The sequence below is a fragment of the Coffea arabica genome, chromosome 8c (genome assembly GCF_036785885.1).
Source record: "Coffea arabica cultivar ET-39 chromosome 8c, Coffea Arabica ET-39 HiFi, whole genome shotgun sequence".
Taxonomy (NCBI): Eukaryota; Viridiplantae; Streptophyta; class Magnoliopsida; order Gentianales; family Rubiaceae; genus Coffea; species Coffea arabica.
This window is the reverse complement of record NC_092325.1, coordinates 44,343,785-44,362,889: the sequence shown is the minus strand read 5'-3', so window position 1 is coordinate 44,362,889 and position 19,105 is coordinate 44,343,785. Positions and strand designations below refer to the sequence as shown.

Below are 19,105 nucleotides of genomic sequence, written 5' to 3'. Positions count from 1 at the left end.
TTCTTTCATTTTCCCTTTTATTCTCTTTTCACTATCTTCCTCTTTCCTCTAATACTCCATGGCAGTCCCTCCTCTTCATCTAGTTATCTCTCCTCTATTTTTTTTCCCCTCATCGTGCAAACCTTTCTCTCATCTTTTGTCAGTTGCTCTCCCATGCTCTACAGATTGTAAGGTTGATCGGTGATAGCCAGTCAGTGGTTCAAGAGATTTTGGTAAAGCATGAAGGGTTGGAAAGAAGCAAGAAATGGGAAAGAAGGAAAAAAAAAAGAAAATAAAAATAAGCTAATTTCAAAACCTTATATACCAAATACTAGTGATTGTAATGATACTCTAAATCAAAACCCATATTAAAATTAAAATTTTGGACGTGATTCCAGTTGCAATTCCAATTCCTAAACTTAGACCAAAGGTCCCTTTGGTAATTTTTCATCTTCTCCAATTTCAGTTATATTTTAAAAAACTTGTAATTGGATAAATATAGAAAGAGACAATTATTTCCTCGTACAATCATTGATCTCAATAGTTTCAAATTGATCTTCCCTCTAACTATCTTCACATTTTAACTCCTTTTTTTAATTAATATATAAAAGGTAATAGCTTGCACAGCCTTTAGCGGACTTGTCGATTGAGCTCTAATTGATCATATTTTTTTTTTAATCTTAGATGGCACAACAATACCATATTTTTAGGTCACAAACTTGATCGTGGAAGTTGGTGAGATTAAAAGAGAATATGAAATGCATTATTGTTGTTGTGAGTGAGGAATAAAAGCCTCACACTCTAGAGATTATACACTCAAAATATAGGCAAGGGACTAATCATTATTGTTCCCTTCTGACGATGGTAAGGCCTGCTCTAACATTTGCAACAAATGGCAGCAAAAAGGATCCCAAATCCAACCAAAACTTTTCAAGTGAAACTTCACATTATTGTATACCGGCATGCTGCCAAAGCCTCTCAAAGTCATTGACCAAAAAGTATTTAGCACCTTCTTTTATCACTTCAATACCTCTGCCATCTGCACACACTCACACACCAAAAAATAAAAATAAAAGAAGATCCAAACAGGAAAAAAAGAAAAATAAAAAGAAAAAATAGAGAGTGATGCACAGATATCTTGACTTGACTAACAATCCTGACCGTCAATCCGATGTACTTTTACTGGTGATACGTCCCCGAAACCACCGACGGGTTCGTTGAAAACCTCAGACGGTTTCATAACGAGTAATCAGCGCTTTCCGAAACACTCTCACGCTCTCTTTTATCAAGTCACCGAACACGGCTCCATCACAAACGTTGACGTATTCACGTGCGACTCACGCTCTTCTATTGAGAACAAGGAGAATCTGATAGAAAGATCCCTGTAGACATTTTCGTAAATATCCTCAAATTTCAGTCGCAAGACATTCACGATTGCACCAGTTTTCTTGCCCCCATAACCTATAACCTAAAAGAAAACGAACTTGCTAAAGTCTCAAGGATTGAGAGAAACACACCCTCTCTCACTTTAAAACTTCCAAATAAAAAAAGGAGGAAGGAAAAGATAAAAAAAAAAAAGGGAGAGAGAAGTTACTTCTCAGAGCTATTAATCGTTCATTTAATCATATTTTCTCCGAAAGAAGGTATGTTTAAGACCCTTTAATTTTTTTTTTAAAGTTCATATAACATGTTTTTAGTTGAAAGCTGTTAATCCATGCATGTTTTTTCCCCCTTGGAGGACACACATTTTTTGGTCCAGATATTAATGTGAATTCAAATTTGTTATTGTAGTGGGATTTATTTATGGTTTGAGATGAGAGATTGAATTATTGATGGGGAAAGGGAGGCCAAGGGCTGTAGAAAAGGTTGTTTTGGGGCCAAGTACTTGTGTTTTATCCAGCGGTTCATTGAATGTCCCAGCAGGGCCAGTGTATTATCCAACTGAGGATGAATTTAGGGACCCTTTAGAGTTTATTGCTAAGATCAGGCCCGAGGCTGAGCAATATGGGATTTGTAAGATCGTTCCGCCTAAGTGTTGGAAACCTCCTTTTGGTTTGGATTTAGATTCATTTACATTCCCCACAAAAACACAAGAAATTCACAAGTTACAGGCGCGATGTTCCTCATGTGATCCAAAGACTTTTAAGTTGGAATACAATAGGTTTTTGGAGGAGCATTGCAGTAGGAAAGCAAAAAAAAGGGTTGTCTTTGAAGGTGGTGATTTGGATTTGTGTAAATTGTTTAATGCTGTTAAAAGATTTGGAGGGTATGACAAGGTTGTGAAGAATAAAAAATGGGGGGAGGTTTTCAGGTTTGTGCGCCCTAATGGGAAGATCACAGACTGCGCCAAGCATGTGTTGAGTCAATTGTATTTGGAGCATTTATGTGAGTATGAAGAGTATTATTGCAATATTAATAAAGGAAAAGAGAAGACTTGTAAAAGAGGATTGCAAGGGGGTAGAAAAAGAGGTCGGGAAATTGAGGTTTCGAGTTTTAAGCGAATGCGGAAGAATAGTGAGGGTGAGAAAGTTGAAGTTCGCAAGCAAGAAAAGGAAGAGTTTGATCAAATATGTGAGCAATGTAGAAGTGGGTTGCATGGGGAAGTAATGCTTTTGTGTGATAGGTGTAATAAGGGTTGGCACATATATTGCTTATCTCCACCTCTGAAGCAAGTGCCTTTGGGTAATTGGTACTGCTTGGAGTGCTTGAATTCTGAAAAGGAGAGCTTTGGATTTGTTCCTGGTAAAGAGTTTTCCCTGGAAGCTTTTAGGCGTGTGGCTGAGCGAGCGAAGAAGAAATGGTTTGGATCAACACCTACGTCACGGGTACAATTGGAGAAGAAGTTTTGGGAGATTGTAGAGGGATCAGTTGGTGAGGTGGAAGTAATGTATGGCAGTGACTTGGATACTTCCGTATACGGGAGTGGATTTCCACGTGTAGCTGACCAAAGACCATCATCAGTTGAGGCTGAAGTGTGGGACGAGTACTGTGCTAGCCCATGGAATCTTAATAACTTACCGAAGCTACCTGGTTCAATGCTTCAAGCAGTGCATCATGGAATTGCTGGGGTCATGGTACCCTGGCTGTATATTGGGATGCTATTCTCGTCATTCTGCTGGCATTTTGAGGACCACTGCTTTTACTCGATGAATTATCTTCACTGGTACACATCCTTCTAATTTTGGGCACCATTCTCGTCTTGCGTAAATTTAGATGTTTATTGGCTTGTATGTAAGTTTAGATGATTATTGGGTTGTAGCACTGGCTGATTACTTTGTGACGTAAATGCAGAACTTTTTAAAAAATTTCTGCTACTCATGTTATATCTGTATTGAGATGGGGGAAATTTTCTGTTAAATCATTCCATTTAGCTGGATTTTGGACTCTGAAATCCAGTGCAAGCAAGATATACCTTTGCTTTCAAGCTTCTGCAAATGCAAAACTTTTTAAAAAATTTCTGCTACTCATGTTATGTCTGTGTTGAGATGAGGTAAAATTTGTTAAATCATTCCATTTAGCTGCGTGTGGACTCTGAAATCTGGATGCAAGCAAGATATACCTTTGCTTTCAAGCTTTTGAAAATCTTTCGTGTTACTTTTTTTTTTTGGTTCCTCAACTATTTTGTTCTTTTGAAAGATCACAGCCTTCAATGACAAATTGCAATCTTAACTTAAATGACCGCGTCATCTTCCTGCAATGTAGCTGTGGTTTTTATGCAAAAAAGTTGGATTTTACATTCAAATTTTGTGAACTCCTGTTTCTTTTTTACTCTTTTTTATGAGTTTGTGTCCTTTCATGTAGAGCTGTATTTAAACTGAGCCTGGGTGAACTTTCAATGTTTAAATGAATTTTGCTTGAATATCTTTCATTCTCAAATCTTGTGAGCCCCTTTTTCTGAAGAGATTAGTTGTTTGAATTAGATCTTAGTTGCTTGCGAGGAGTAACAAGCCTTGTTTGACCTTGATAAGCTTGATCTTAAGTTTGTGGATTAAATTCGTACTCACTGCTGCTCATTTTGTTTAGGGGAGAGCCAAAATGTTGGTACAGTGTCCCTGGCAGTGAAGCCTGTGCTTTTGAAAAGGTACTTTAATGGATACATTCTTTTTGATTTTGCTGCTTCTCTGAAGTTAGATTAGTTTTATGTGTTTAGAATTAGAAAATTGTAGCTCCTGTTAGACAACGCTCAGTGCCATTCTTGTTTTGCTGCAATGGATTTTGGACATGACACTAGAGTCATTTGCTCTTCTTCTCTGCGTTGTTAGCTCTCTTTCATACTTACTAGTGGTTCCTTGAAAGTCATGTTTTCAATGGGTGAAATTAACATGCATAAAAATCATGTAAAATATTGATTGTTGTAGATAGATGGATGATTGCTACTGCTCCGCAAAGTATTTCGGCTCTCAGTGTCTAGGACCTCAGCCTGCGTTTATGCCTCTTCTTCCTAAAAGCAGGACTGAGAAGTTGGTGAAATCCTATATGTCTTGAATTATAGATGTCATAAGTACTTATGGGCTTGTAAATGCATCTTTCACTAATGTTATAATGGGTTGCAGACTGAGTTATTTCCTCTACGTTTATCAACTTTCTATGGGATTAGATGTGTGATTTTTCTGGTTGTTGGATCTAAATATCTGTTCCTATTCCAAGCTCTGATTTATCTAAGCATTTTAGAGCTTGCTTTACTTTTTCTGGTAACTTGTCTTCAGTTGCTATGCTCAAGTGCATTTGTGATTTTTAAGGTTATGCTGCTTACTTTTTGAATTATGTAACTTGGTTCCCACTCTCACCCTGCAAGGAGAAAAAAAACGAAAATAAGGCGATCACGTACTTTTAATTGAATTTTTTAATGAATCAGAATGTGGATAAGAAAGTGTTTGGCTGTAAGGAATTATGCTTTTGGTGCTTTACCTTGGTTTTTCTATCCCTCAAATGTGTGTTACAAAGTTTTCATTGGTACTTGAATTAGCAGTTCTTTTTACTTTTGGCTTTTTATTCCTTTTTGTCAAGTGCATGCTTGTAGAAGTAATTTTCATCTTTCTGTAGGTGATGAAAAACAGTCTTCCTGATCTGTTTGATGCACAACCAGATTTGTTGTTCCAGCTTGTAACCATGCTGAATCCTAGTGTCTTGCAAGAAAGTGGTGTTCCTGTTTACAGTGTGCTTCAGGTGATGTTCTACATTGTCAACACAGTTATGCATTGCATATTCTGTTACCGTGATGGATGGATTTGAGATGCATGGTACTCTGAACTCTTTTAAAGGTTTACGTCTTTCAGTTATACATCTTGAGAGGCTGGAAGCTAAAATTTAGAGTTTGAAGAGTAAAAGTAAACAAAAAATGTAATTTGCTCTTGTTAAGATAATTCTGTAATGTTCATGTATATTAAAAGTTGTGATTTAATGTAATTGTACTTGCGGAAATACAGGATATTCTCAAGATAATTCTGTATTGCTCATGTATGCTAAAATTGTGATTTGTTGCTATTATGCATGTGGAAACACAGGATAAAAACTCTTTCCTTTTCCCATTTTTGCTTCTTTTACAGCCAAGCAAAGGTCCTTGTTGCTAGAGCTTGGCGAAGTCCCTTTCCAGAACACAAAATGTGGAATTTGTTATATTGGAGTTGAGCAATTCAAATATGCAGGATTGCCATCCCCAACATATAATTCATAAAAGAAAGACTATGCATGATTTGTTCTTTTGTCTTTGAAATTAATCAATAAATAATTGAAATCTTGATGAAGTCTTTCATCTCTCTCTCTCTTTTGGAACATGCCCTTATTGTCATAACCTTCACTTTGCTTGCAAAGTAATAACTCATTATAGTGCTGTAAATGGTGTAAGTGGTATTCCGCTTCTTCTGTTGAAGGTATATTTGAAATACTAATTTTTGTAATTGCTTTTCTTTAGGAGCCTGGAAACTTTATCATTACCTTCCCTAGATCTTATCATGGAGGCTTCAACCTGGGTAAGCAGAAATGTGGTTAACTTTTGATTCAATGGAGGTCTCGGTCATCTAGTTGCATGATTGTAGATGACCTCATTGGTTAATTTTTGATTAACTTTGAATGAACAGGACTAAATTGTGCTGAGGCAGTCAACTTTGCTCCTGCTGACTGGCTGCCTTATGGAGGTTGTGGGGCAGAACTATACAAACTTTATCGCAAACCTGCTGTATTATCCCATGAGGAACTCCTATGTGTGGTAGCAAAGGTCCACTTCTTCTCCTTTTTTCCGGCCCCCTCCATTAGGCACATTAGTTTATGGTCTTAACTTAGAAGGTGGAGAATTAAACTCCAAGCATGCAGTTTGATCCATGAAGTCATCTTTAGATTGTCTTACTTTATAGTATTTAGAAAGCCTTTAGTTGTGAGAATGTGATATTTCCCTTGTTTCATTTGTTTTGAGCTTTTAGGTGGTTATTGTTTTTAAATGAGTCATTCTATGGTGAAGAGGCTTATATAAAGTTCTAACTCGGGCTTTATTAGCAGCTAAATTTTGTTTTTGCAGTTAATTCTGTGTAACTTGATTCATAAGAACTTTCAACTGATAGTTGGAAGAAATATACCTAAAAGTTGATGAGCATCTTTTTTGCTATTTAGTTTCCTAAGATTCTTTTTTTATTTTGCCATTTAGGGTCTGTTTGATAACATAAAAAAGTGCTGAAACTGAACTTTTTCAGACATTCAGACATTTTGAGTATTTGATAAATGAAAATGCATCTATTGAACTTGTTAAGCAGTACTGAACTTGTGTGTATTTTTTTCAGCACAAGAATCCTAGCTGAATGCTTAATTCTGATAAGAATCAATAAAATTACTTCCACTAACTTATCTTATCTACCAAATCTATCATTGTTTGTTGATTCTGTTCAAAATTCTTATTTAATTAAACAACTTGATATTCTCTATCTAGCAATTTTCTATTTCTCTTTTCTCCCTTTTTAATGATTTTCACATCTTCTCTATACTCATCATATAATATATTTCATCTTTTATATTAATTTGATTTAAAAATAAATATTGTCAATTTCATAGCTAATAATTTTAAACTAATTAAATCATAGGTTCTATTTCTGTTTTGGATGAAAAGATATAAGGACAAAATTGTTAAATTTAACTTATTAAGCATTCAGTTATAAATGTTTATCAAATAGTATAAATAGGTTTAGCATTAAAATTCAGGCATTCATATATTTCTTTTCAGTGCTTAAAATTTAGCAAATTAATTGTTTCAGTATTCAGATTTTAGAATTCAGATTCAGTTTTATCAAACGGAACCTTAGTTTCATTTTTGTAGGGCCTTATGTGTGGTCATTCCCCCAATTGGCGTGGTCTCTTTTTAACTCTGGAAGAGCTGGCACATGGGATTGAATAGAAGAAACATCTGCTATGCATGCTTATTTATTGTTCTCCATTAGTATCCACATGAGCTAATTTTGTTTCTGAAAATGTCATTTTGATAAATTATGCCTTTGTTTAGAAATAAGTTCATACTCAGTAATTTAGTGATATAAAGAATGAAGTTGATGGTTGGCATATTCTCTGGAACATTCTGTGATATTGGTGAGTGGTTCATAGCTTCGGTATCCACTGTTACTTGTGACAAATTTAACTTGCCAAACAAAAACTGTATTCCTTGCTTCTAGTCTTTTGTTTTATTGAGCTACTCATGTGAATAGATCTGTAATCTTCATCATTCTGGCTTTCACTTGTTCGTCGTTTGTTTTTCTGTCCTTGTTCCATGCTATTTTGGTTTTATAGTTGGAATCCATCTTTCTTGCAGAGCAACTTTGATAGCAGAGCATCAGTCTGCTTGAGAAAGGAATTGATAAGGGTATATGAGAATGAGAAGGTCTGGAGGGAGCAGCTTTGGAAAAATGGGATTCTTCGTTCTTCTACCATGTCACCTCGTAAGCGTCCTGAACATGTTGGTAGCGAAGAGGTATCTCTGTAACTTGTATCTTGTTCATGGAGCTTTAATAAGCTGCAGTATTATGGTTTGAGGAACATCATTTCTGATCAGTATGACATAATGCTTGAAGGATCCAACATGCATCATATGTCAACAATTTCTATATCTTTCTGCTGTTGTTTGCCGCTGTAGACCATCAGCTTTTGTTTGTGTAGAGGTAAGGAATCTTGAAAGACTCATGCATTAATTATTTACCCATTTTCATTTGTTGTTTTTTATTACAAGTTTTTAAATTGCCCTCCATCAATGAAAAACTAAGATTTTTACATCAAGCTTCTGCAACATAAAGGTTTGGGCTGTATATCTGTGTAGTCTTTTTCTGTCAGTTAACAGATTTTTGTAAGACTCTTAGGCCCTCAGCCCAAGTTAGCTGCTTGGAAAGATATAGGTATCATTGTTGTTTGTTTGTGCAATACAAACTCTGAGGTTCGCTACTATTGCAGTTATGGTTCAATATCGTGCCCATGTTCAGATTTTTATTTTATTGCTTTTATCTTCTACCCTTTGACTTTATACTGCTTTTGTCATCCAATTATTTCATTTCCAAAATTGAAGGATATTATGGCTTGTAAATTATACACTTCAAGTCATTTTCAACCTTTTGGATGTATGTTCTCCTTGAATTGGCTTGGTTAACAACATGCTAGAACTTTCAGTTATCCACCATCCCAATAGTTGCTTATTGTTTCTTTCATATGATGCAGCACTGGGAACATCTTTGTGAATGTAAGGCTAGCAAGCACCGTCTCCTTTATCGTCATACTTTGGCAGATTTGAAGGCTCTGGTGCTTATGACTGATAAACTCAGTTCTGGGGATCAAGACAGAAGCTTGCAAGGGCAACTTTCTTCTTCTAATGAGTCAGTTGCTTTATCAAAGAAGGTTTGGAATGCATTTTCTTTTACTTTTCATGAGTAAAAGACAATGAAGTTCTTGTTTTTTCCTTTCTTTTCTTTGGCATAACAATCTGTTAGGTTTATTGGCATTGTTTTCTAGCTGAAATGACTTCATCCCTTGTAGATTAAAGGGGGATGTATCACACACGTTCAACTTGCTGAAAGATGGCTGTCAAAGTCCTGCAAGATTCTTCAGAGACCATACTCTGCTGATTCTTATGCCAGTGCAATAAAAGAAGCCGAACAATTCCTTTGGGCTGGTTCTGAAATGGACCCTGTGAGTTTCAATTTTCAAACCTACACTTTGTGCTAATTCAAAAACTCATTTCTGTACTCAAGAAATTATATATTCCTTGTGGTATAGGTCCGAGACACAGTAAAGAACTTGATTGAAGCTCAGAACTGGGCACAAGATGTAAGAGATAGCCTTTCTAAATTGGAATCCTGGTCACATGATTGCCATCAAGGTACAGGGAGGGTACAGATGGATCATGTTAACAAGTTGCTGTCTGTAGATCCTGTGCCGTGCAAATTGCCTTGCCATCTTAAACTTAAGGTTCAACTCGATGACCACCACCCTCGCCCACGCGTGCGCGCGTGGCAGGTCTCCATTTATGATCTCTATCTCCCTTTTATCATTTTTCGCCATTTTGTGTGTAGGAGTACCAACAAGAAGCTGCAAAGCTGATTGAAGAAATTGATCGTGCTCTCCCTATGTGTGGAAAAGTTTCTGTAAGTATGCTCTTCGAAATTAATGCCTCCACTTTTGGTTGTTAAATTGTGCTTATGACAACATATATTTGGTGGGCGGTACTACTGCAGCTTTGATGACTCTATTGCTTGGCTGGTTTTCCTTTGCTTTATTTCAAGTTGTAATCTGTTTCATTTCATTTAATTTTCTCTTTCACCCAGTTGATGTTTGCTAATGCCCACCTCAGATAGCTGATTGGGAGATTTTATATTCCAAGACCTGTGTCTCACCTATGTACGTGAAGGAAAGTGAGAAATTATTCCAGAGGATGTCTTCGGTAAAGGTACTTCCTCTAATTATTTCTAGGTTATGCTGTCACGTTATATTAGAGAGACTTTCTCAAGATGGGTGGGAATTCCTTATATTAGGATATTTATGTATTTTATTGCATATTGATTGACCAGATGATGTGGTATCTTTGGCAAGCTTTCTTCCTCTTTATATGCATTCCTGTCATGGTTTATATGGTCTATCTGTTTCATTTGGATTCTTATCTTTTGCTACCATTGAGGCTCTTCAGGTTTGGGTTGAAAGTGTCAGAAAATGCTTCAATGAGAAATTGCCAGGTGCAGTTAACGCAGATATCCTCTATGAGTTGCAGGCTCAGGTGATTTTGGTAGATTTTTTAATTTGCTGCTTTATTGCTTTTATGTTTGGGTGTTTAAGTTTCTGTTTCTCTGTATCAGATGTTGGAGCTTAAAGTCCAACTTCCTGAAAGTGAAATACTTTTGGATTTGATAACCCAAGTAGAATCTTGTCGATCTCGGTGTAATGAGATTTTAAAAGATTCTATAAGCCTGAAGGTCAGGACTTCATAGATACTGTTTATTCTTCACACAGAGGTGTTCTGCACTGAAATTTAATGGATGCTGGAATTGATTTTTGTACAGGAACTTCAGCTGCTTATTGAAGGATATGATGATTTTACTTTTGACATCCCAGAACTAACACTTCTTAGATGTTACCATCATGATGCTATGTCATGGAAGTCTCGTGCGAATCAAGTTTTGGCGAACATTGATTGCCGAGAGGATCAGGAAAATGTTGTTGATGAATTAACATCCATTCAAAGGGATGGGGTGTCATTAAAAGTTCGAGGTATTTTCCCTGCATATGGCTTTGACTTTTTCTCATTTCTCTGGATTTTGGTGCTTACTATTTTTAATTTACCCTTATAAAAACAAATGTAGTTGAAGAGCTGCCTCTTGTTGACATTGAGCTGAAAAAGGCCTGTTGCAGGGTGAACGGTTTGAAGGTAGCTCTCCATATGCCATTCTTTGTGTGTGTGTGTGTGTGTGTGTGTGGAATATCCGTTGGTTCATTAGTTCCTCATGTGTTGTGTGTTTAATCCTGCATTCAGCAATTTAACCTCATTTATATTCCCCATTTTAGGGGAAAACAAATTTTTAGGTTATGATTTCTGATTGTTGACCTGCCCATTTTATGCACTCTACTCAGCATTTTTTTTTCTCAATTTGCAGTTCCTGGCATTTTTATTTGAGCTTTACTTGTTTCTTTCTTTTAGTTTATTAATTCACTGAAAGTATGTAAAATTTTGTATAGGCACTTCAATCTAAAGTGCAAATGAATTTGCTTGAGGAATTGATGGAGGAAGCAACTATGTATGTTCCTTATATTCCTTAGAAACTTGGAAGACTTTATATGTTATTTCATTTGCATGCTAATTTTGTAAATCTCATATCCAACATATGTCAGGCTACAGATTGAAAAAGAGAAGCCATTTGTTGATATTTCTGCGGTGCTTGTAGTTGCTAAGCATTGGGAAGAAAAAGCAAAAGATGTTCTTAATCAGGAGGCTGGGATGTCTGAATTTGAGGATATTTTAAGGTTTTATTTCTTGGTATACTATTCTATTCAGTTGTTTTTTACTCTTTTATTTTCATTTTTAATTTTTTGACTTGGTAATTTAGGATTTCTGAAGATATACGTGTTATTCTCCCTTCACTTGATGATGTTAAGGATGCCATGTCAATGACAAAGACCTGGTTGAGCAAATCCAAGCCATTTTTGTTTTCTGATTCATCTGTTTCACATGCCTCAAGTTCTTTGCTCCAACTTGATACCCTAAAGGTTTTTTTTTTTTTTAATATCTTCTCTTCTTCTTTTGGGTGTCTAGACATTGGATGCTTTCTGATGCTCCATAAAATTTTCCAGGAGTTGGTTTCAGATTCAAAGTTTCTGAAGATATCTCTCAAAGAACGAGAAATGCTTCAAACAATTCTAAAACAATGCATGGAGTGGGAACAAAATGCCTATTCCTTGCTGAATGTTGCAGTTTCTCTGTTGAATACTGATGTTATGCCTTGTGGAATTTCTGGTAGTCTGGTTTCAAAAATTGAAAGTCAATTGTTGTTATTGAAATCCATCACTCAAGCTGGTCTATGTCTTAAATTCGAGTTTGCTGCTATGCCAAAACTGCAAGATGCATGTTCTACGCTTCAATGGTGCTCTAAAGCTCTTTCTTTCTGGAATGTTATTCCCACGCTTCAGGTTTGTGATACTTTAAATGTTAATGGAGAAAAAAAATTTGTGCATGTTAATAGTATATTTTTTTTAGCTGGAGCCAAGTGGTGGCTGCTAAAGTGTGGGTTGAGTCTGGGTTTTTGCTCAAACCTTCAAAAAGGTTGGATTTTGGATATTCATATCTTTAAAAGCAGCAAAGTTGGTCATATTTTTTCTGTTTTAGATTGATGAATTATGTCATGGTTGATGGTGATGATGCATATTTTCCTTTTTGGTTATTCCCCATCTTTTAACATGGATGACTTGCCTATATCTAAGATTTCAAGAATTGTGATTACTATTTAGGTTATAACATGTCTTTTTTGTCCACAAGATTGCATTTATGATTTTATTGTTCACATGTTCTTATGGCCAATGCATTAAGGTTATACATCTCTAAATTTTGTTATAGGAAGCTGAGGCATGTTTGGAGGATTCCCACCATCTACCTGTGACATTTGCATCCTGTGCTTTACGGACCTCACTATTTAGTGGAATAGATTGGCTTAGGAAAGCCTTGGAAATTCTCCCTCCATGTAGCAGTAGACAGATCAAGTTGAGTGATGCTGTGGAAGTTCTTGAGCTGTCTGAGGTATATGACGTGCTTGTTTATTTCTCTACCTCGTTTAGAAACAATTTCCATCGCATCTGGGCTCATTTAACGGGAATTAAGAAGGGGGTGTGCAGTATTCTCCTAGGGGTTTGTAGAAGCTTGTATTCATAGATCTGTCCCCTATATATTTATGGCAAACATTTTCTAGTTGCACCTCAGGTATCATGCTAGGTTCGGATGTTACCTCTGTGTTTTCTGCATTTCTGGGTAATCAATTCATGCGTGTTTCTGTATGTACCCTGTATAATCTGATGTGTCAAATTGCAGAAAACTGTTGTCTCGTTCCCTTTGATGATTGGTCATATTCAGAAAGCTGTTGAGAAACACAAGTGAGTTTCTTTTATGTTCATACTCCTTTGACAGTGTATTAGCTATATGTAATTAGAAAAGCTATAGTCTAGATGCTTTATTTTGTTAGTGTACTTATTTTGTGCCGAGGTTAAAGCTTATATTTTATGAATTCTGAATAGAAGCATGAAACTATAATTTAGATGAGAATAATAGTTTTCCACCAGCTGGATTTCTTAAATTCTTTGATCTCTGTGATATAATCAATTGCACTATTGTTGCTTGCGATAGTTCAATGTGCATGTAGTATAATTCCTGTTGAGGTAGTTTGGTGAATGAAAAGATGGTGAAGAGACCCGAAAAAGAAAGCCTTGTGAACATAGAATTTATTTCAGGAAATTAGACCCTGCTCTCAAAAAAGAGTTTCTGCTACTAGTACTTCGCTGAAGAATTACCCTGGGGAAGCTCTATAAAGGTGTCTTATCAATATCACCTTAACAGTTGAGACCACATTTTATCTTTTCCTGCCCCCGGGATAGAAAGATACTTCTGTGAGCCCAACAAGAAAGCCTTTTATGATTTTCCTGCCCCTTGGGATTCTCCTTTGTTTCTTTCATGGAAATTTTGGAGATGTTTGCTCAAAACTAGTGGGCTTCACGGAGGTTTGTTTATCTGATTGAAGGTCACCCTGCAATTGTCTAACTAATGCCTAAACTACATTTATACTTCCACTTTCTTATAAAAACAGTGCTTTGACAGATATGCAGCGGTACTCTGCAGTTTAGGATTACTCCCCCATTTTCAGCAACCAGAGAACCTCCCCCATCTTTGTCTTTCTTTTAAATTTGTCATCTCTGTGTGTCTTCAGCTTGATTCTTTATTTTGAGCATTCTTTGCTTTCCTAGTTAACTGCTTTGTTGTTTGTCACTTTCCATTCCGATCAAAAAGTTCGAAAGGGAAAAAGTGAAAGAAAGAGAAGAAGAACTTGGTCTCTGAATTTATTGAATATTTGAAACTTTAAAACCTTTTTAAGCATTTACAATTGCACCATTTGGCCTTGCACTAGTTTAGATATTGTAGAGTCAATGATATGTTAAGGCCAGCATCATCTAAATTCTTTTCCTTGCAAACCTGTAGAAACAAACTTAAACATAATGAGGAGGATTTTTTTTTTAATGTTCAACAAATTTTTTTCTTAAACAAGTAGGAATTGAAGAAGATAAGTTATAGCATAATTTAAACTCAAAGTATGTTAAGCAAAAAAGTTACCGCATAATTTAAGCTCAATTTTTTGTTAAGAAAAAACCTGTTTGATTATCTGCCTTCAGTGAAGAAAAATGAAGAGAGAAGCAGCCCCGTCTAATCTGAGGGCGTGATTCTGTCATTTGAATTCTTTCTTAGTTTTTCTGTTGGTTTTTGTCAATCTGTTTATGCTTTAATGAGAACTCGGCTGTTTGTAGCTTGTGGCTGGAGCGAGTACATTTGTTTTTCAACCAGGACTGCAGTGATAGATCATGGTTGTCATTGCTGCATTTAAAGGTAAAAAGACTGTTTCTTGATTAATTCAACTTCCAGAAATACCTATCCCTCATCATTCGCAAAAAAATACATAAATGAATTTTTTTTTTAAAAGTCATGTATTCTATTATTTTGGTTTATCTTATTCTGCTGGGGCGGAGTCTATCCTTGCAGTCACAAACTTCTTGGATTTTCCCATGCAGTACCCTGCTTCTGTAACATCATCTGTCTGACCTGGTTATGCTTGTTTTGTTTTCAATGTTATGTGATACTAAAGGCATTAAAGTAATGAACCTTATTCTCTGCTTAGCTTTCAGAAATCTAGTGCATTTGCAAGGTATGCTTATATGAGCATGTACATGTAGTCTTCCAAACTTTGGAAGTTGGCATGACCTTGTCATGGTAACCTGCTGTTCCCTCTAAGCTTGCATTGTAGTTGAACTTGAATTTTGGCCATTTACCCTCTCAGGTGGTACCCAGAGTTTGCAGTGTTGGATTTTAGCATAGCTTTTTATCTCATGGTGGTTAATCACTGATTATCTAATGGATGCATGTTTAGGAAGTTGGAAGCACCAACGCATTTAATTGCCCAGAACTGGACATGGTCTTGGCTGAAGTGCAAAAGGTAGAGCAGTGGAAGCAGCATTGCAGGAACGTTGCTGGGGCTTCTGCTGGCGATGCAAATTTGTTGACTTCAAGTCTTTTAGAGGTTTACTTAATTCATGCTTTGTCATACTTCTCTGGTCACGTTTAATAATTTACTGACCTATGCTTTCATTTCTAACTGTTTGTGGATTCTCTTAAACATTTTGCAGATAAAGAAAAGTCTTGATAGATCATTCTACATCTACAACAAGTTTAACTCCTGCAAAACAACAGCTTTATGCATCTGTTGTTCCCAAAATTCTGATGATCAGAAGCTTGTTAATTGCTATATTTGCAACGATTGGTTAGTTTCCCGGTTGCTTAGTGATGACTGAACATTCCTGCTTCACTTTGGAAAAAGAGCTGTTTGGGGATATTTTTTCATGATCTTTCTTGGGGATTTGGTTTCTACTCTAATATTGATATAATTTGCTTTCTTCTGGGGACCAGGGAGGAAGGGCACCATTAGAAATAAATAAGGAATATCTTTATGAGTTATCTAGGTCTAAAAACTTCTGATTTCAGCTTGTCCCTTGGCTATTGTATACAGTTTTCACCTACAGTGCAGTGGGTCATCACTTGAAGATGCAAAAAGTGATACAACATATGTTTGCCCTTACTGCATGTTTGTGAGAAGTGGAAAAATCTCTAGGAGCAGATGTGGCATTCTGGTACGAATAATGTTCTGTCAAAGCACGTTTGTTCATGCAGTGCTAAGTCCTTTCTGAGTGTTTTTTTTTTTTTTTGATTGTGCAGAGATTTGGGCGGAAATGTCCTGATTTGAATAAGCTCATTGAGCTTTTATCAGATGCTGAGGGTCTTTGTTTATGGTAATTTCTCTTAACGTGTTTTATTTTTGTGTGTATCGATTTTCATCTAGATGTCATAATTTTTGTGAAATTTGATAAACTGTTTTCCTGAGCTTCTTCCATATTCTAGAGGTAGCACTTAGTATTTCCTGTTTCTGAGATAATCTACTCTGCAAACAGAGAGCTTTATTGTATAACGTACTTTTTTGGCTAGCCTTTTTCCCTATTTCAGGTCTCCTGTTGTTTTATGAAGTTATTTTATATCTTTGAAACACTTTTCATTCTTAGTCAAGGTCAGTTTTATTTACACGATAAAGGCAATAATCTGAACTTAGTCAGTGACAATGCTATGCTATTGACAGGATTGAAGAAAGAAGTGTACTTGACCAAATTGTGAAGAAAGCTCTTGAATGCAGGGCTTGCTTAAGGGAAATAGTAGATTATGCATTATCTTATCAAGACAGAGATCTCAGTGGTTTCTCTGATAAACTTGTGGTCGCGTTGAAGGTTCTCATCATTTCATCTTATACTGTCAACTTCTCAACTTAATTTGCTTAGACATCTGTTAGTGGGTGTCCCATGTATTTGATAGCATCCACTTTTTCAGTTCTTCTTTTGATCATGGTCATGGTAAATACAAGGTATCCTTGCCTTGTATTCTTTTGTGTATTTCTGATTGGAGCAGTTTCCATCTTTCATAGGCATTAGATAGTGCTGGCATTTGTGATGGTGAGGGCAACAGCAAATTTGAGCTTGTATTAGCAAGAAATTCATGGAAGGTTAGAGCACAGAAATTATTAAATGGTCCACAAAAGCCCTCATTGCAACAAGTCCAGAGGCACTTGAAAGAGGTATAACCCTTTAATTGTTTCATGAGATCTGTAATGTAACTTTTAGCATTTGTGTACTCTCTCTCTTTGTGCGCTGATGAACTGAATGATTATTTATGTGTTCTCTGGTATATGGGCTGTTTTTAGTTGTGCATGATTACGTAAAAATGGGGATACAATTTCCTGAGATTTTCATGAGCATGATCAGAATATCAACTCTCGTGGTAAGCATGGATTAAATAGATATCATGCAATTGGGTTGGACAAAATTTCAGGAATACCAAGGTCCTAATACTTGACTAGAATATTTGAAGACTATTATGACCTCTTTGGATTGGAGCTTATCAACTTTGCTGAAAGTTATTCATATAGCATGTTTTTTGCAACTTTACTGAAGATGACAATGATTTTGTATTGACATATTATAAACCTTGGTTTTGTGCAAATACAAAATTATTGCCCTACTTTAGCACAAACATGGAATTATGGCTAGAATGCCATTCATGATCATAGGCGTATAAGTGATGACATTTTATGTTTTTTTTTCCAGGGTCTGGCTATAAACGTTCCTCCAGAAGATTACTTTACAAGGAGACTAACAGAAGTGAAGCATATTGGCCTGCAATGGGCTGATACAGCCAAGAAGGTCTGGCATATTGCTGTAGTATCATATTATAGGATGGTTTTACTTTTTATTGTGCAATTGCTGATTGTCTTCCTGTCAATAGGTCTCGATGGATGGTGGAGCACTGGGACTTGATAAAGTTTTTGATCTAATTGCCCAGGGTGAAGATCTACCATTGGTCTGTGAAAAGGAACTTAAGGTAACAAGAAACAAGTGTTTGAGAGCACGTAGGCACCTCTTTTTCTTTTGAGCGGTCGCATCCTCTATTTTGTATTGCTCTTACACTCTTTGTGCTCGGTTCATGCAGTTACTGAGGGATCGAAGCATGCTTTATTGTATTTGCCGAAGACCGTATGATCAACGAGCAATGATTGCCTGTGATAATTGTGATGAATGGTATCACTTTGATTGCATCAAATTATCCTCGCCACCAAAGACTTACATGTGTCCAGCATGTGATTCACATGCCGGAGAAGATGCGTGTTCGTCGACGCCGATGACTCAGGAGAGGCAAGTCCCTAGTGCTCTTAATACATCCCATTTATTGGAGGGAGCTTTTGGAGTGTTTTCTTTATATGTGCAATTTGTTGCTCTGGGATGTTACAGGCAAAAAGCTGTCATTATTCCTTGATGAATAAATGAAAGACGATTGATTCTTTAGTTTTGTCATCGTGATGTTTGTCATCACTGATGCTGATAATCTATGTTGATTCTATTTCTTGGATGATTCAGCAGATCTACCAGTGGCAGAGTGGAAGAGCCCCAGACGCCTTCTCCAAGTCGCACAGAGTTTAGAAAGAAGTCAGGAAGCACCAAATCCAGTAGAAAAAGTCATGTGCCAGTAATAAAGGATGCCTCGAGGCATGCAAGTGGTATCGAAAGATTGCTGTGGAGAAATCGAAAGCCTTTCAGAAGACTGGCACGAAAACGTGCAGAGCTCAAGAGCCTCTCTCCATTCATTTATGTACGAAATAGCTGATATTGTTGATAGACATCAATTTCATTCAATTGATTCTTACACGACCCCTCCTCCTCCTTGTTTTTTTTTATCTACTTCGTAGTCTTTAGATAACCCAGAATAGAAAATAAAATAGAGGGCCATTTTTTACGCTTCCTTTTTTTGAACAATGACTTATTAGGACATTCCATGTCAAGTTAGCTATAATGTTGAGGACACAAAAATCAAAACTCAAATTTTCTATGCTAGTTTAGACTTCGTTTGGAGTTGCGAATACTTCTTATAGAGCTACTTCTACCAAAACTGTTTTTCATCATACATAATTGTTTTTAAGCTATCAAAAACTGGTAAGTTATGGCCTGGGAAATACATAGTTGTCAAACACTTTAGAAATACTTTGTGTTTAAATGTGTTTTTTTTTTTTGGGTAAACGCCCGCAATCCCAAATGGACCTATATGTAACGTGGTATGCATTAATGTTGATAGTGCACTTTCTTCGTTTGATTTTACATTTTCAATCATCATTGAAAATACTTAGTGGTTGAAACCCCTATACGTAATAAGTAGTTACAAGAATTCAATACATAAATGAATATGGTCGATCTTTTTTACAATGCATATATATATATTAGTGAGTTTAGATATATACTGCATAGTCATAATTTGCATTTGAATTTGAAGTTCTGCACGTATTTC

At 36.2% G+C, this 19,105-nt stretch overlaps 1 protein-coding gene across 4 annotated transcripts; it reads left to right on the top strand.

Annotated features, from left to right (window-relative positions):
- Nucleotides 1–1,429: 1,429 nt before the first annotated feature.
- LOC113706658 (lysine-specific demethylase JMJ17) lies at nucleotides 1,430–18,683 on the top strand. Of its 4 annotated transcripts, none has more exons than XM_027228589.2 (34): nucleotides 1,438–1,622; nucleotides 1,771–3,142; nucleotides 4,003–4,060; nucleotides 5,023–5,145; nucleotides 5,891–5,948; nucleotides 6,057–6,193; nucleotides 7,766–7,924; nucleotides 8,025–8,111; nucleotides 8,659–8,835; nucleotides 8,974–9,126; nucleotides 9,214–9,405; nucleotides 9,510–9,581; nucleotides 9,788–9,883; nucleotides 10,121–10,207; nucleotides 10,287–10,403; nucleotides 10,491–10,698; nucleotides 10,791–10,855; nucleotides 11,164–11,222; nucleotides 11,317–11,448; nucleotides 11,532–11,691; nucleotides 11,776–12,111; nucleotides 12,536–12,715; nucleotides 13,004–13,065; nucleotides 14,485–14,563; nucleotides 15,102–15,251; nucleotides 15,358–15,491; nucleotides 15,738–15,858; nucleotides 15,944–16,017; nucleotides 16,359–16,503; nucleotides 16,698–16,847; nucleotides 17,377–17,472; nucleotides 17,555–17,650; nucleotides 17,759–17,961; nucleotides 18,187–18,683. In XM_027228589.2, exons 2-34 carry the CDS (start codon nucleotides 1,812–1,814, stop codon nucleotides 18,428–18,430), a joined length of 5,541 nt encoding a protein of 1,846 aa, XP_027084390.2. In that variant the 5' UTR covers nucleotides 1,438–1,622; nucleotides 1,771–1,811; the 3' UTR covers nucleotides 18,431–18,683. The 4 variants fall into 4 exon arrangements, with proteins under 4 accessions (XP_071918442.1, XP_027084390.2, XP_027084389.2 ...); XM_027228588.2 differs by having other exon boundaries at nucleotides 18,184–18,677; XM_072062341.1 differs by lacking the exon at nucleotides 8,025–8,111 and having other exon boundaries at nucleotides 1,430–1,622; nucleotides 18,187–18,677.
- The last annotated feature ends 422 nt before the right edge of the window (nucleotides 18,684–19,105 follow it).

Bases quoted from the DNA above. Each gene is read 5' to 3' on its own strand.
- LOC113706658 (XM_027228588.2), top strand. From the start codon at position 1,812: ATGGGGAAAGGGAGGCCAAGGGCTGTAGAAAAGGTTGTTTTGGGGCCA. The intron at 5,146-5,890 runs GTGATGTTCTAC...GCTTTTCTTTAG, and splicing joins CTGTTTACAGTGTGCTTCAG to GAGCCTGGAAACTTTATCAT. The intron at 8,836-8,973 runs GTTTGGAATGCA...CATCCCTTGTAG, and splicing joins CAGTTGCTTTATCAAAGAAG to ATTAAAGGGGGATGTATCAC.